Source organism: Carcharhinus amblyrhynchos, chromosome 3, assembly GCF_965287045.1.
Source record: "Carcharhinus amblyrhynchos chromosome 3, sCarAmb.v2.hapA, whole genome shotgun sequence".
NCBI lineage: Eukaryota > Metazoa > Chordata > Chondrichthyes > Carcharhiniformes > Carcharhinidae > Carcharhinus > Carcharhinus amblyrhynchos.
The window spans coordinates 18,691,384-18,708,871 of NC_137326.1; the positions used below are offsets into that span (position 1 = coordinate 18,691,384).

Consider the following 17,488-nt stretch of genomic DNA (forward strand, 5'->3'; position numbering starts at 1 on the left):
TTTGAGACCAGAACACTCCACTCACTTGACGAAGGGACAAACTCTGAAAGCTTGTGGGTTTACTATCAAATAAACTGGTTGGACTTTAACCAGGTGTTGTGAGACTTCTTCCTGTGTTTGTCCATTTCAATACATAAATGTGACTTTGACACTAAGAGCTAAAGGTTTATTCAATTTAACTTCTCTTTCAGTACCCTTTAAAAGAGGTTGTGGTCATTCACCAGGATTCAGAAGCACTGAAAGATATTCGATCCTTGGAAAAATATATTTTAGAAGTAAGTTCATTTGCATTTTTAATCGATTCAAAGACTGCCTTTTTAAAGTACATCTATTTATGTAATTGTTGGCTTGTAATGTCAAGAAAAAGTATTGTGAACGAAACTGAAAAACCAATGCAGTTACATGCAGTAATGTGTAGTGAATATGCAATTGTTTTTGTTTACCTTGAGACCAACTAGAAGAACTGATGTTACTTCATCAGTGGTTAAAACAACATAATGGACCAGAATTTGTTGAAAATAGACTAGCAACGAATAATGCATATTGTTATTCATGTTTAAATTGGCTCACAACTTGTGGGGAGCAAGAGACTACGTGAATTGTAAATAGTCACAAGTTGCGATTTGCACCGCTCCACTGTTACCTTCCTGAAAACAGCATCTAATCCTTAATGTCCCCATAATTCTGATGAGCTTGTTTCATTAGTACATCAATTAGCTGTTAAATTAATCACAGAATGAATAATAGACTGGAAAATTTACTTTGTGGAAGGATTTTGATGTGCAATTTTGAACAAAATGAAAATGCTTTTAAGATGATCAATTACATATGTGTGATTCAACAGACAAAATGCAGTGTGCCAAATATAACTACTCTGTAGAATTACACAGTTTAAATTAAACTACTTTTAACCTTCATGTAGTTGGAATTTTCACCTGACAGTATTTGTATGGGTTTGTTTGAACATACCATCTGCTATTCCTCACCAATTTGTGACTCCTTAAACAAGTAAGAGGAGATTAGGTTTGAAGAGTCAAAGTTGCAGGAAATTGTGATCTTTGTGCTACTTTCTGTCATTAGTGTTTTTGAACAAATACCTAGATCAATTAATTACAGTTTGAAGATTGGAGTTAATATCAAGCAAATAATTTGACGTGGAATATCATTAGGAAGCCACAGCAGTTTAATGAGAAAAAGGCTATGAGAATGCAGAAGGTCTTTTCACAGACTAATACCTGGAATTTTGTTTTGACCATAATCACTATGTAGTTTTTTTAAAGAGTTTGTCAGTTACATTGGTCGATCCTCATGGACCCTAAGGGAGGACTGTAAATGAATTTCCATGGCAAAAATGCAATTAAATTGACCTGACAAACTGATTTGGCCAAGATGCAGCTAGTCTTAAATTCATGGTGCTGCAATAATTTTACATGAAAAGACCTCCTGTTGCTATTAATCTGGCCTTATTATAAGAAAAAATTTAAAGTTATTAAATTCACACCAAATTGTATCCCATGATTTTGCGATGTTGTGGTCACAGGCATTAAACTTATGCACTAAATCTTACAATGCATTTTACCATCCCTAATAAATGTAAGCCACAGAATTTTACATAGAGACCAGTCTGTTTTGCTAATCTAACTTTGAGAGAAAAATGGATCTTTTCATTTAACATGTTCAAGAATGTCATTTTGATAGTAAATTCGCTGATGTAACTTAGCCAAATTGTATAATTTTGGAATGGATAGTTTTAGGCAAACTATTATGATTCATCTGTGTATTTATGCTGTATATTCTTTTGAAATTCACAGCACTCTGGAATTGTCTCTACAAGGCTCCAAACATAACACTAGTTCAGGAATTTTCCCTGAATGTTAGGTTATCATGTAAATGTGATGTTCTACAAATGCCTTCATAAGGAATCTTTATCACATGTATTACTGGATGCTTTGCCAGATAATGACAAATAAAATGACAGTATTTCATTTTCACCTTGAGTTCTTAGAAATTTAGTAGCCAAGTATTACATTATTTTAAGTGGTTCTGACATCTGCAGAATATAAAATGTCAAAAGCTGGGTGAAATATTACAAAGAGACTGAATTACATTTACAATTTTTAAGATGTACTTTTGATGGGCTTTCAGTTCTCCAACATGGACAAAAAAAAGCCTGCAGTTTTCTTGTTACTGAGTGGAATGCAGTGCAATGCTGTCTGATGTAGGGTACATATGTATGTATTTTCATGAAATAGTTTGAATTTACAAATTAAGTTGGTCAACGTTTACTGCTGGGAGTACATGCTTCGAAATTGGGAAGGGGAAATGAAAAATATTTGATATATCACTACTTCGTTTTAATTTGGAACATAAATTGGGCGTAATAATGTTTTTCATCAGAAACTTTGAAGATGTTTAAAATCCAAACTTTTACACTCCGACCCAGCAACACTGAAGATCGAGAAAATGCATTTTTGATTTGGAGATTGTAAGTTCTAAGGGGATCTAGGCCAGAATACTAAACACCCTGTGTTGACGGGGTTTTCGAGATGGCCGGGTGCCATCAGAAATTTCAGACAATACAAGATAAACAAAACCAGTGTCTCACTTTAAAGGCATAGGGGGTCATTCTCCCAGCCCTGTTTTAGCGCAACAGGTCAGGAGAATCCCACAGTGTGCAATCACGGGTTCACACCCCACTAGCATCTCCTAGTGTTGGATTTCCGGCAGCATCTGCTCCACGCCAGAAATCGGCAGGAGGCATAAAGATCATTTAAGTGGTCGTTTGAATGTTATTTAAATACAATTAGCAGGTCTGGGACTGAAGTCTCCAGGCCTGTTCGCATCTCCAGGCCTGTTCGCATCTCCAGGCCTGTTCGCATCTCCAGGCCTGTTCGCATCTCCAGGCCTGTTCGCATCTCCAGGCCTGTTCGCATCTCCAGGCCTGTTCGCATCTCCAGGCCTGTTCGCATCTCCAGGCCTGTTCGCATCTCCAGGCCTGTTCGCATCTCCAGGCCTGTTCGCATCTCCAGGCCTGTTCGCATCTCCAGGCCTGTTCGCATCTCCAGGCCTGTTCGCATCTCCAGGCCTGTTCGCATCTCCCACCCCACCAGAGTAGTTCACTCCAGTGGCAATTACAGTAGCATCTGTACTTGTGGAGAACTAGCGGCCTGGTCCCATTGGGGTGAAGGGCGGCAATCAGGGACCCCCCCCCCCCCTTCAAAGGGTCGGGTGGCGGGGGTTGCCCCTTGGGCATTGTACCCTGGCAGCGCCAGCTTGGGCCTCCTGGCACTGCCCAAAGGGCAAAATGCCAATGCCCAGTGGGCACTTTGACACTGTCATCAGGCATGGGGCAGTGCCAAGGGGCAGTGCATATAGGGGTGCAGGTTCTGGAGGGCCTGATGGTTGTGAGACTTATAGGGCGATTGGTGGGGGTGAGAGGGTCCCACTGCCACTCTGCAGTCGGGGTCAGTGGCAAAAGGCCAGCAATTGGGGCAAGCTGTGAGTGTGGGCTACGGAGGCAGGGTAAACCGGTGGGGGGGGTTGGCACTGTGATGGGGGTGAGTAACCGTGGAGACGTAATCAGTGGTGGGGGGGAGCGGGGTGCTGGGCTTGAGAATGATCGTGGGGCCAGTGATCAGGCTGTGGATGGGTGGGATGGAGAGCTGATGTTCTGGGGTCATGGGGCTGGCTAGCAATAGTAAGGCTGGCAGTGTGGGGCCACTGTGCATGTGCTGATCTCGGCACTAACAGATGTTGACAAATGCGTAGTAGTCCCGTTCAATGCGATGATTTCAGTCTCTCCAGCAGAAATAGGTCTTGCCCTCTGAAATTTAATGATATTCACTCTGGTGGCTCTGCAGTGCACAGAGTGTGGGAGATTCTTCTCCAAACTTGCACTGAAAAAAACAACATGAATTACTCCAGTTTTCACGTGAATTCAACGCTTAGAATTTTCGTGGGAGAATTCTGGTCCCAATCTTTATTTTAACCAGAGGCTGCTAGGAGAAATGATCAAAGCATTGGGGCAGTTCACAAGATGGAGCAGCTAGACCTCCCCAATGAATTCTGACGTATACAATTCTAAACAGAACAATTATAGATTTTCTTATTAATTACTCCCACCTTTTTATTAGCTTTAAATAGATCATCTTCAATATTCATAAATGAAGAATAGTACCTGTCATATACTTTAGCCAATCAAATCTTATCCTCTGACATAATGTTATTTCATTAGTCTTTAGAATCCGGACAATCTCTACACTTTTGGCTAACCCAGCTTTCGTGGTTGCCAAGAAACTTCAGATGCTAGCCACAAAATTCTAAGTGAACATTTCAATGAGTTCCCCTACAGGTCACCACCAAACCAGATTAACACATGATTCCACATCTGGGCATGCATCTATCTTACCTGGACAGTGAATAAATCCTGTTTATCGTATCAAGGTAGATAAATCCCCAGAAAGTAATGACATGTATCCCAGGAAGTTGTAGGAGGGTAGGGAGGAAATTGCGGGTCCCCTCACAGAGGTATGTGAATCATTGACAGCAAGAAGTCTGAATCATTGACAGCCACAGATGAGGTGCCTGAAGATTGGAAGGTGGCAAATGTCGTGCCTTTTTTAAAAAGGGCTGCACGGAAAAGCCTGGGAATTAAGGCCAGTGAGCTTCACGTCTGAAGTAAGTTGTTAGAAAGTATCCTGAGTGATAGGATCTACAGAATTTGAAGAGGCAAAGACTGATTCAGGACAGTTAGCATGGTTTTGAGAGTGGAAAATCATGTCTCATGAATTTAATTGAGTTTTTTGAAGGGGTAACCAAGAACGTTGATGAGGGCAGTGCAGTTGATATTGGCTACATGGACACCAACAAGATCTTTGACAAGGTACTGCATGGTAGGTTGTTGCATAAGGTTAAATGTCATAGGATCCAGGGCGAGGCAGTCAAATGGATATAAAATTGGCTGGATGACAGAAAACAGAGGGTGGTTGTAGAGGGTTGTTTTTTAAACTGGAGGCCTGTGACCAGGGGTGAGCTTCAGGGATCGGTGTTGGGGCCATTGTTATTTGTCATTTATATGAATGATTTGGATGAGAATTTAGGAGGCATAGTTAGTAAGTTTGCAAATGACACCAAGATTGGTGGCATAGTGGGCAGTGAAGAAGGTTATTGAGGATTGCAGTGGGATCTTGATCAATTGAGCCAGTGGGCTGATGAATGGCAGAAGGAGTTTAATGTAGATAAATGCAAGGTGATCATTTTGGTAGATCAAACCAGGGTAGGACTTAGTTAATAGTAGGGCGTTGGGAGTGTTATAGAACGAAGAGATTTGGGGGTACAGGTTCATACCTCCTTGAAAGTGGAGTCATTAGGACAAAGCCATATTCTAAGGGAATGCTAAAACCTTATAAATATACAAGGTTTTATCAGCGGAGTTTCTGATGGGAAGAACATTCGAAACACTTCATCAAACTTCATGAATAGGGTTTATTCATTGTCGAAGTAAGATAGATGCATGCCCAGATGTGGAATCATGTGTTAATCTGATTTGGCAGTGACCTGTAGGGGAACTTACGGGAACGTTGACTTAGAGTTTTGTGGCTAGCATCTGAAGTTACTCGGCAACCACGAAAGCTGGGTTAGCCAATAGTGTAGATGGACAGAGTTGTGAAGGAGACATTCAGAATGCTTTGTTTCATTGATCTTGAATTATGAAAGATGTTGTATAAATACAAGGTAGATATTTCTATTTACATTCTTATCTTTCGTATTTTCCATTTCTACTGTTATTTTCTGATTTCTTCCTTCTAGTTACTTGCAATCCTTCCACTCATTTTCTTGGTTTGGTCTGCCAATAATTAAAGCTGCTTCCCCATCTGCTCCTGTTGACTCTATCTGTCCCTGTCCACTTCTTCATCTCATCATGGACCACTCAATTTCACTGCTGAGAGGCTGTGACAGTAGTATGCCAAATTGTAGTGCAACACCTAACATCAGTTGAAACACCCTTGAGCATCTGACTCGTTAGTAGAAGCACTTCTCCACAGCGCAAGATTTGTTTATATCGTTTGACAATGACTGATGATTGAGGACAAGAGGGGCTCAAAATAGTGGCATAAAGTAGTTTCAAGGGTAAGCTTCTGTTCTTCCAATTTGGCTGAATTGAGCTACTGGGAAAGGACTTGTTTGTCCAGAGCTGCCTGAACTTTGTGTTATTCACTTCAGTTTGCATCGGCATGGCTTGACAAGGCTCAGGTGCGAGACTGTTATTAAGAATTACGACAGCAGGGTGTTAGAATCAATGATTGAATCAATCAATCCTTCTCCATCTAATTTTCTTTCCTGTAGAGACAGACTGCTGCCATACAGTTTCAGCAGGACACCAGTACTGATTCCAAAATGACGCAGTTCTACAACAGAATAATTATTTTGCTGATAGGATCTCACTGGTAATAATCTCCAACTTGTTGGTAAACTGGCAGAATGTATTGTATGCCAAGTCTAGAATCTACTGATCCTCATTTTTTGTTGGTCAATTTGAGTCTTGTGGCTTTTTAAAAAGAATTTTTTTTTCAATTAAGTAATGTCAAATGCAACATAACCTAGCTTAAAGTTGATTACTGCCTCCAATTTTTGTGGTTAAAATGCCTACATTTTTCCTTTATGGAAAATGTCTCGATCTAGTTTTACCGTTTTTGGAAGTAGCTAAATATTTCTTGTGAGGTAGACATAGGGTTTTGATAAATATTGGGTCTAATATGAATTTGTTAGGAGTTTATTGGAATTTTAACAACCCTTTTGGATTCTGAAATGCAATTTTGCTCCTCCAAGCTACTATGTTGTGAATACAGTAATTTTCTCCCTGCTGTTCATCAGTCTTAAGTGCTGTCTGTGAGTAATAAAGCCAGCAATGAGATGTTTTAATGTGCTGTTTTACTCTTAATATTGTAGAGAGAACTGCTTGTAGTTACAGATGCCAAAAAGCACTTTGCTGTCTATTGTAAAAATGTTTTGAAGTGTTAGTGGAAGAAATAAAACTGCATTAATTTGGTTTGGAATGCAGATAAGATCAGAATTTATATTGGCTCAGTTCTGGACTGTGTCAGTTCGGTTTCACCAACGGCTTCTCTTATTTTGTGACTGTTTGAATTCTCTATTATTGTCAGACTGGAAATTTAGAAGAGATTGGACTTGGAATTGTCAAAAGCTGTGTTTTTCCTGCAGCTACAGGAAATGTTGCCACATGTCCAAGTTCATGATATGTTGACATACTCCAAACAGTGGTTACAGACCCATAGGTTGAAGTTTGATTCTTCATGAGCTTGAATATCATAGAATCCCTACAATGCAGAAGGAGGCCATTTGGCCCATTGAGTCTATACTGAATCTGCGGAAAAGCATCTTTTCCAGGCCCACGTCCATAATTTCTTTTGTCCTCTTACTGTCAGGCGTCATAAATATTTTCATCAAAGAGATTTTTTTCTCAAATAGTGCATCAGGCAGACCACACCAGTAGTATTATTTGTAGTATTCTGGTTGAAAGTTTTGTTTTGTGATGTGTTTTTGATTGAACCTTCACTTACTCCTCATCATAGATATCGTTTTACTCTAATATTTTCCTTACTTCAGTCTAGACCAATTATGTCTGTCTTGATAATTAATTCCTATTAACCCAACATCCTTGCATTGGAGCTTTGTAAATGCTGATTTTCAAAACTTTGGGTAAACTGTTGTATGTTCTGCCCACTAGCTGAAAAATAATTAAAACCTTTGTTTGAAACAGTTGTTCTTGTTCTGGTAATGGTTTTAACCCAATTCTAATTTGATGAATTCTCCCATTTAGAATCATGAGGTACCAGTCAGAGTCAGATGTGCCTCTTCATTGGCTGCATGTCCAAAAGGCATTGGTGTTGAGCTAGTTGTGAGTGTCACATCTAATATAAAGAAAGGAGAGATGATGGGTGGAATCTAATGCCTTCCCTCTTGCTGGATTTGGTGAGGGGCACTTAATCAGATAGGAGGATGGTGGGTGGAGATCCCACTTCCACCCTGCTTAAGTCCTTAGCTCGAAGGACTTTCAAATTAATGAAGGACAATTTACACCCATTTAAGGGCTTTATCCTGCTGCTGTTGGTGTTAACCCACTGTTTATGCTGTTAATTTTAATAGTGCTGGCATGTCAGTTCAATTTTGCCATGGGCTTCTTTGGTGACAGTTAGAGCTGTCTATTGTCAGATTGTCAATTCAGAAGAGATTGGACATAAAATTGTCAAAAGCTGTCAAAAACGCTCTTCCTGTCACTACTTGTGTCCATGACGCTCATCCTGTCATCATTAGCTTCAAGCCTTGGATCCAGCAGCAATCCTAGGCCTCAACTGGGTGTGGTACTGGCAACAGCCACTACCAGTTCGGTGGAACTGCCCCTTGACATTGAATGGCACTACTATCACTATTAAAATCCTGGGGAGTTATCATTGATAAGAAACTGAACTGGACTAGCCATATAAATACTGTGGCTACAAGTACAGTTCAGAGGCTCAGAATCCTGTGGTGAGTAACTCACCTCCCTCCTGACTCCCCAAGCCTATCCATCATCTACAAGACACATCAGAAGTGTGATAGAATAATCTCCACCTGCCTGGATGAATGCGGCTCCAACAACACTCAAGAAGCTCAACACCATCCAGGACAAAGCAGCCTGCTTGATTGCTATCCGTTCCATAAACATCCATTCCCTCTGCCACTGACGCACAGTAGCAGCAATATATACCATCTACAAGGTGTACAGCAGGAAGGCTCCATAGATGGCATCTTCCAAACCCACAACAACTACCATCTAGAAGGACAAAAGCAGCGGATACATGGGAACGCCACCAACTAGAAGTTCCCGTCCAAGTCTGCACCATCCTGACTTGGAAATATATCGCCATTCCTTCAGTGTCACTGGGTCAAAATCCTATAACGCTCTCCCTAACAGCACTGTGGTGTTGTGAGACTTCTTACTATGCCTACCCCAATCCAATGCCAGCATCTCCACATTATTCCTGAAAAGAGGTGGTGATGAGACTCTGGTTGTCTCCAGAAGATTCCACCTGACATTCTCCATGATCTTCTACTGTCACTGACATTCAGGATTTCCATTCTACCGATTCTGCTTTTGCTTTTCTTTTTTAGGCAGTTTAAGCTGATTATTTTCCGTGATCCAAAGATACGTTTCTCTCCTTTTTCAGCATAAAGAATACTGTGGGCTGGGGATTTGGGTGTTAAAGTACACAGATCATTAAAATATCATGAACTGATGCCAAACATAATCAAAAATACTATTACAGTTTCCTGAAATTTATATCTAAAAGGGTAGAATGTAGAGGTATAAGTCATTATTCAACTGTACAAAGCCCTTAAACATAATTGGAACAACTCTGATCAATTATGCCCACCATGTCTTAGAAAGGATACAATAACCGTTGAAGGACTGTGGTGTAAATTTACCAGAATAGTACCTGGACTCCATGGAGTGAATTGACAGACAATGATGAACCCTCCTGAATTTAGAGGTGACTTAATCGAGTTCTCACGATATTAAAGGAAACATAGAGCAGATAGTAACTACTTCCACTCGTTGGGAAGTATAGGACTAAGGGACGTGGTCCAAAGATTAGAGCCAGATCTTTCAGGAAATACTTCTACACAGAAAGGATGGTAGAAAATTGGCACTGGGCAGAGACAGCTTTTATTGTCCATGCTATCTATCCTTTACACCCAGTTAGGGTGTTTCTTGGATCTTACCAATATTTTCTTGCCAGAAGTTCTATCTTCATTCATTTGTCTCAAGTGTTGGTACTTTTATCCAGAAGTATGCATTTCTGAACAGATAGATTCAAAGATCTAGATTTTACACATATAATTTGCTACATTGATCGAAGGGCAGGAAATGAAGAATGTGCTTGAGCAATTTCTTCTTAAGTTTGGTTCATGCACTGTAATATCGATCATGATTCATGATAATTAATGCAAAATTTACTTAGTCATTTGATTCCAAAGCAGTCACACATCAGTTTTTAATTCTTGTCACATGCAGGTAATCCAGTACAGCAATTTATAAGTATTTTAGTACAGTAGTAACTTTTGTCTATGAACATTTTGTTTCCATCATGTGAGGATATGCCAAGCACACATTAAAATATGGAATGATGAGGAAAAACATGGCAAGTTTGAAGCATGTGTATTTATAAAACAGATTAGCATCTTGTTAAACTAATATTGGATAGGATCTCTGGAAACTCGCAAATGGGTATTGATTTAACTTAGCCCTAGCTAACTGGCCAAGAAGATAAATCTTAAATCTTAAACTTTCACCTGAAAAATGATTGCTTTAAACAAAATTATTGTTAGTATTTCTGTATCAAAAGAATGAAATATCAAGATTTCCCAATTTATTCACAGGAAGTTGCCTTAAAATGTTCTAATATGTAGCAAAAATCTTAACACTGCCTACTGTACCTATGAAATGTGAAACTTCTGGATCTAGATCATAATCTTCTTATAAATAATATAACACTTTCAAATTAAACACTTTATGCATGGGCTAGCAAGTTTAAATGTAATCCTCAAAAGATTAATTAAGCAATAGGTCTGGGATTCCCAAGTGTATGACAGAATAACTTAGAGTGCCCTGCACAGAAAAGTTATTTGTTCCTGATATTACCTACTGCAAAGGAAATAAAAAAATACAGCAGGTTACTGTTACTAATATGATGCCAACTAAAAACCTGGTAGTTTAACTCAAATCACAGGAAGACATAACTTAACCAATTAAAATAAACCTGATGTCTTCCAAATACTACTTATCTAAATCTAATCTGAGAATTAATATAAAATAATTGAGGATTCATTGTGGCCCAACAGTAACCTGTTAGATATGTTTTAGACTAGTTATCAATATTCCATAATGCAAAGTCAACTAAATCTGTTGCCTGTCTAATGACTGACATAGAATTCTAACAATACAACTTGGTGGTGGAATTCATTATTACACTTCACACACAAGGATGGCAGTTAGAAAATTTGCACTTTTTGAACTTGTGAAATGTATCTAGACCTAAATGAACTTTCATAATGCAGTAGTTAAAAGTGGTGGATCTAAACTATTCTGGTTGAAGAAAATATCTTCATTTTAGATTCAAACTGAGAGCATCTGTTACCATCACTAACAGAAAGGAGGTAATGGGGAATGGATGTTTGTTCTTATAAGTCAATCAGATTCAAAGGCATTTTGTTGACTTTCAAAGGAATTAAGCATACAATGATTACTGATGTTTACCCCAGTCCAACGCCGGCATCTCTACAATAATAATGACATCAGGACTTCACAAGTCAATGGGGAATTTACTGAACTTGAAGGATTAATGAATGACTCACCAAGCCTTGAATTCTGAAAAATCTATATGTTTTCTCTACTGTGGATTCATTTATCAAATAATTACTTCATCCCATTATTCCCTTAATGAATTTCAGTTTTAACCAGACTTCCCATGCACTTTATTAAGGCTTTATCTTGTCTGAGTTGTCAATCAAATGATTCGACTGATACATTTACAGAGGTCCAATATTTTAAATACCCATCACCATGTTCCTGATAAATGTTCAGTGAGGAGTTGGCCATTCTGGCTACAATTTCTTCAATGGAAGTCACCATTAACCTGTCAACTATTTCACAGCTTCAGTTCTATGGCACTTCATATCCAGCAAAGAAAATCTGTTTCTGTCTCTGCTAAGCAATTATCAGCCTCATGTCCCTGTTTTTGTATTTGATTTCACTGGAAACAAATCTGAAATAGACATTTCCAATCTATCAACAGATATTCATTTAGCAGACAAAAGCCAAAAATTAATATTTTTTAAAAATCAATATTAACCCATTTCTAAAAGTCCCAAGGGGAGCTGCATGTTTGAGAAGATTGGGCAGTTAGAGCAAAATGGTCTCAATGCCTAGTGACAATTGTCCTTGTTGATAGATTACTCAGATCAGTAGAGAGATGAGGAAACAATTCTGTTCACTCTCCTCATGAGAGTTTGCAGCTGAGCAGAGGTTGGTTTCTGTGAAGGCTCTGCTGTCCTGATGATGAATTGGTAGGGGGAAGAAGGGACTCTGCTTTTAAAAGCAAAGCTCCAGTCTTTTAGACGTCCTCACTCTATCGTTTCATTATGTATTTCAATAATGTACAAAAGCTGTGAAGTATATTTCCCTATCTTTGGGTGCCTTAGTAAGCTACTGTCTAACTTAACTGATGAGTTCAACGAATTTGATTATTTGTTTATTGTCCTTAACATAACAATATTGGTGCTAACAAGACTTCTGCTTAAAATGTCCACACTGGATTTCTTCTGTTTGTCATGCCAAAGTAATAATCGGCATTCAAAATGATGTTTATATAAATTGTAAGATTCTGTGTAAAACAAAAAAATGATGATTTAAGTAATCTCATTTAAGTACTCTGGTATACCAGTTAATAGGATACTGCCATCAAGCCAAAAGGATGTCTTGATAATGCACAAATTAATACTGTGGTATATGAATTTCAGTGCCATTCTGATGCCAGGTATGTAGGCCATACATCCTAACAGCTGATGGATTGTATAAAACAGCACATCCCTTCGGCTGTTTGCAACAAACAAAGTACTGACTATACCTAATCAGTGCTTGCAAAACCAGGATATTGTGTCCAACATTAGATGTGATTCCACGATTGCACAACACTTACTAAACAATTCTGATTGTGCTAAGAATTACATTAACAGCCAATTTAAGATTATCAGTCAGACTCTCAATGTGGCTCATTTACTATGTCAGAAGCTACATGTATTCAAATGCGGGAGGGCCCTATTCTGTGCAGATAGAAAAAACATGTATGTGCATTGTACCTTTTTCAGATGAACAAAACCTTGGGAGACCTCAGATGTCAGAGGTAAGTTCTTTATGCAAAGGGTAATAAAAGGCGTGGAATGCCCTGCCTGCAGCAATAGTGGACTTGCCAACTTTAAGGGCATTCAAATGGTCATTGGATAGGCATATGGATAATATTGGAATAGTTTAGGTTAGAGGGTTATTAGATTGGTTCCACTTGTCGGCGCAACATTGAGAGCTGAAGGGCCTATACTGCGCTGTAATGTTCTATGTTCTACAGTCAGTCCCCATAGCAATGCCTTGACTAATCAGAGCAACCTGCCTGGTTTGAATTTGAACAATAGCTTGATAGTTAACGGCTCCCTAGGACATTCTCCAACACCTCTACCAGTGAGGGTTCAGTTGCCAACTAATCAGCATCGTCTTCTGTTGTTTCCTTTGAGATTTGGTATTCTTGGGAATCTGTCCTGATGAGTGCAAGATGAAAAACTTCAAAAGCATGTTGTTTTCATTAGCAGTACTCAAGTTATATACCGCCAAGTGATGGTAAAGATCAATATATATTTTCCATACAATAAACGCCTGATTAGTTGTCTGTAACTAGTTTTGGACAGAATAGGGATGTCTAGCTGAAGTTTAAAGCAGATAAATAAATCATTTGCTTACATTAGCTCATAATGTAAAACATGAACTCAAATGCACTGCACTTGCATTACTTGAGATAGAAGATTGCAGGTTCAAGTCCCAATTCTTCAGCAGACACTTTAACGCTGGGTGGTGGGGAACAGAAGCTGTACTGCTGGAGGTGACTCTGCATGAAACATTAAACTGTGGTTCTGCTTGTATGTTCAGATGGATGTTAAAACATATTGCAGCAATATTCAAAGAATAATAGGATGTTGTCCTGCTGTTATGACAATATTCTGTTCCTTTGATCAAAACCTTCAAAAAGCCTTCATAACCACCTCAGAGTGGCAATCAGTATTAAATTGCTACTCTCTGCCCACTTACGCTGGCCAAATTTCTTCTGTGGCTCTATCACCCAACCTTCCACCTTGGGCCAGGCGAGATCCAAACGATGCAGCTATCTCCGAGAAAGTGAAATAAAGATTTTTATATACACATGGAATTTAGGAATAGTCATAAAAGAGAAAAAATAAAGCTTAAAAAAGAATTATTCAAGATCTGTAACATTTATTTTCTTCATATACTTGAATATAATGATCTGGTCATTAATTAAAGTTTTTCATTCTGCAAGGGAACTAGTTTATGTTTCTTATGTCTCGAATTTCAGTTCATGAGTCTTAACCTACTGAATTAAGACTGCACCTTTTTCCATTGCTTCCACAACATCCTAATGATGGGATGTCAAAACTGCCCATACTTCTCCAACTGCAACCAAGTTCTTGCAAGAGTTGAACAATACAAATAAGAATAAAGAAAAGTACATCATTGGAACAGGCCCTTCAGCTCTCCAAACCCGTGTTGATCATGATGCCCCAATTAAACTGAAAAAAACCTTCTGCCCTTGCTCGGTCCACATTCCACATCCCCCCCTCCCCCTCTATTACCTACCTATTCATGTTCCCACTGAGATACCTCTTAAATGTTGCTAATGTGCCTCCTTCCATCTCCTCTGGCAGCGCATTCCAGGTACTCTGCATGAAAAACTTCTACATATCTCCCTTAAACTTGCCCCCTCTTATCTTGAACCTGGGCCCCTTATAACTGATACTTCCACCCTGGGAAAAAGCCTCTGACTATCCACGTTGTCTATGCCTTTCATAATTTTGTAGACCTCTATCAGGTCTCCCCTCAGCCTCTGTTTTTCTAGTGAAAACAGTTCCAGCTTAATTCAACCTCATCTCATAGCCAATGCCCTTGATATTAGCCAACATCCTTGAAGCAACATCCTGGTGTACCTTCTTTGCACTCTCTCCAAAGCTTCCATTTCATTCTCACATTGTGGCGACCAGAACTGCATGCAATACTCTAAATGTGGCCTAACCGATTTTTTTTTATATATCTGTAACATGATGTGCCATTGCTTGTACTCAGTGCCTCAGCTGATGAAGACAGGCATGCCATATGCCTTCTTAATCACCTTGGCCACTTGTGTTGCCAATTTTAGGGAACTGTGGACCTCTATGCCCAGATTTCTCTGTATGTTAATGTTCCTGATGGTTCTGCCATTTACAGTATAATTCACACCTAAATTTGATCCTCCAAAATGTATCACCTCACATTTTAGATTAAACTCCATCAGCCGTTTCTGTGCTCAAGTCTCCAATCTCTATATCCTGTTGTATCCTCTGACAATCCCTGGCATTATCAGCAACTCCGCCAATCTTTGTGCCATCCATAAACTTACTAATCAGAACTACCCCCCTCCACATTTTCTTCCAGAAAAGCCTGTTGTATCCTCTGACAATCCCCTCTATTTATAGTCTTTTAAGTCCCTTTCATGTGCCATTATATTTGCTGAAACTTTCTGTGGCATCTTAACAAATTCTATATGAAAATCCATGTAAATCAAGTCTAAGACATTTTGTTTATCTATTGTCTGTTATTTCTTCAAAGAATTTGACATTGACATCATTTCATCCAATATTATAGCTTCTAATTATTTACCAACATTGAAGTAAGTTTACCTGATCCATAATGTGCTGGGTCACCCTGCTGTATTTTTTAAAAGTGGAGTGATATTTATTGCCTCCTCCGGTCTTCACGTACAGTTTCCCTACCATTAAAATTTAGGAAGTTGTAGCAAAAAAATGCATTGTCAGTTCTCCAATCTCCCTTGGTTCCATGAATGTGAGCACCAATGGTGGATTATAATCTAATTGATTTATCTACCCGTTTGGTAGCTTCTTCAGTACTGCTTTTCTTTTGAGAATCTCCACTTCTATACCCATTTTCTGGCTATTCTACTGTCTTAGTCTGCCTCTTCTGAAAGCTATGGTACAGTGCTTATTCAATATCTGAGCTATTCGCTCACCACCCCACCGCCAGCGCAAGTTTAAGTGTACTTAGTACTTAATCAACCAGTGTAAACAGAAGAGAAAACATATGGGATTGGATTGGGGATACATAGGCTGAATCGCCTCCCCATTTCTGGTTGTTTTGATTATCTTGTAAATCTACATGAACTATTGCATGTTTAATGACTTGCTTCAGTTGGTAATTCAATTATGTGTTTGGTATATTTGATGGGCTTGATGCTTATCAGCAACTTTAGTGATATTTTGGATGAGATCAGGATTGCTGTATTGTTTGAAAGCAACCAAGAAATAGCACTTGGATTTGTAATGAGCCAGTGATTTTGATGTAAAGCAATGCTGACTAAGTGTCAAACCAGAGTCCTGGTCATTGTTGGTACCAGCCTTTTTGAAATGGACAGCTATCCATATTATCATATTATCTGGCCCTTGCATTCTTTAGATTTGTTTTGACTTTTTCAGACGGTTCAAAGTATTTACTGTTATCTGGATTCATTGTAAATGGTGCAGTATTTTTGGAAATGTGCTGGGTAAAAATACTCAAACATTTATTGAGGCATTAATAATGACATCTTCTGAAATCTACTTGCGTGCCCAAGAGCTGGTTATCTCTCGTAGCATCTTAAGGCCACCTTTCAAACAATCTGATGTCTGACAAGTGATGCATCTGCCGTTTATGAGCACTAAGTAACATTATAATGTTGATTTATAGTAGAACTCAAGTTGCATTGATATAGTGCCTCTTTTCTCTCCTCAGAACAGCCCACAGATCTTCACAGTCAATGTTTATGTGATTATTGTGGTATGACAGGAAAATACAGGAACCAGATTGTGAATTGCAAGATCCTACATGCAACAGTGAAATAAATGACCAAGAAATCTGTTTTTAATAATATTGGCTAATGGATAAACCTGAGCCAGCAAACCATGCTAAATCCTCTGCACCTTTTTGAATTGTGCCATTAGAAATATTGCATCCACACTTTGGGTACAATCTTCCCAAAAAAATTTTAAGGGGGTGATCTTACCAAAACAATTCTGTGCCAAATGAGTGTGAAAGTGGGAGATAATTTAGCTCAATAGGTGCGCTCTTCTTCAACTGTATGATCGTGATTGGAAGCCTGCAAACAGGGCTTTTGTGTAATATCTTGAATGCCAGTGTTGCATGGGTGGAGAAGCCATCTTTTAGAAAAGCTGTTGCTTATTTGCTTAGTTAAGTACTAATAAAAGATCCCATTGCAGTATTCAAAAAAAACACCGGGTTCATTTGCTTTGGCCAATGTTTATCCCTCATTGAAGACTTTCAATGAGGGACAGCACGATGGCACAGTGGTTAGCACTGCTGCCTGTCAGTGCCAAGGACTCTAGTTTGATTCCCGGCTTGGTCACTGTTCAGAGTCCGCATATTCTCCCTGCGTGTGCATGGGTTTCCTCTGGGTGCTCTGGTTTCCTCCCACGGTCTGAAAGACATGCTGGTTAGGTGCATTGACCCGAGCAGGTGTGAACTGTGGTGACTAGGGGAATTTCACAGTAACTTCACTGCGGTGTTAATGTATGCTGTACTTGTGACTAATGCGTTAACTTTAAC

At 39.1% G+C, this 17,488-nt stretch overlaps 1 protein-coding gene across 1 annotated transcript in view; it reads left to right on the forward strand.

Annotated features, from left to right (window-relative positions):
• Positions 1-17,488, forward strand: part of iars1 (isoleucyl-tRNA synthetase 1) — a 180,270-nt gene that overhangs the window by 119,474 nt on the left and 43,308 nt on the right. The window contains exon 25 of the mRNA XM_080181800.1: positions 192-275. Coding sequence (XP_080037926.1) covers positions 192-275 — 84 coding nt within the window. The remainder of the gene's footprint in view (positions 1-191; positions 276-17,488) is intronic.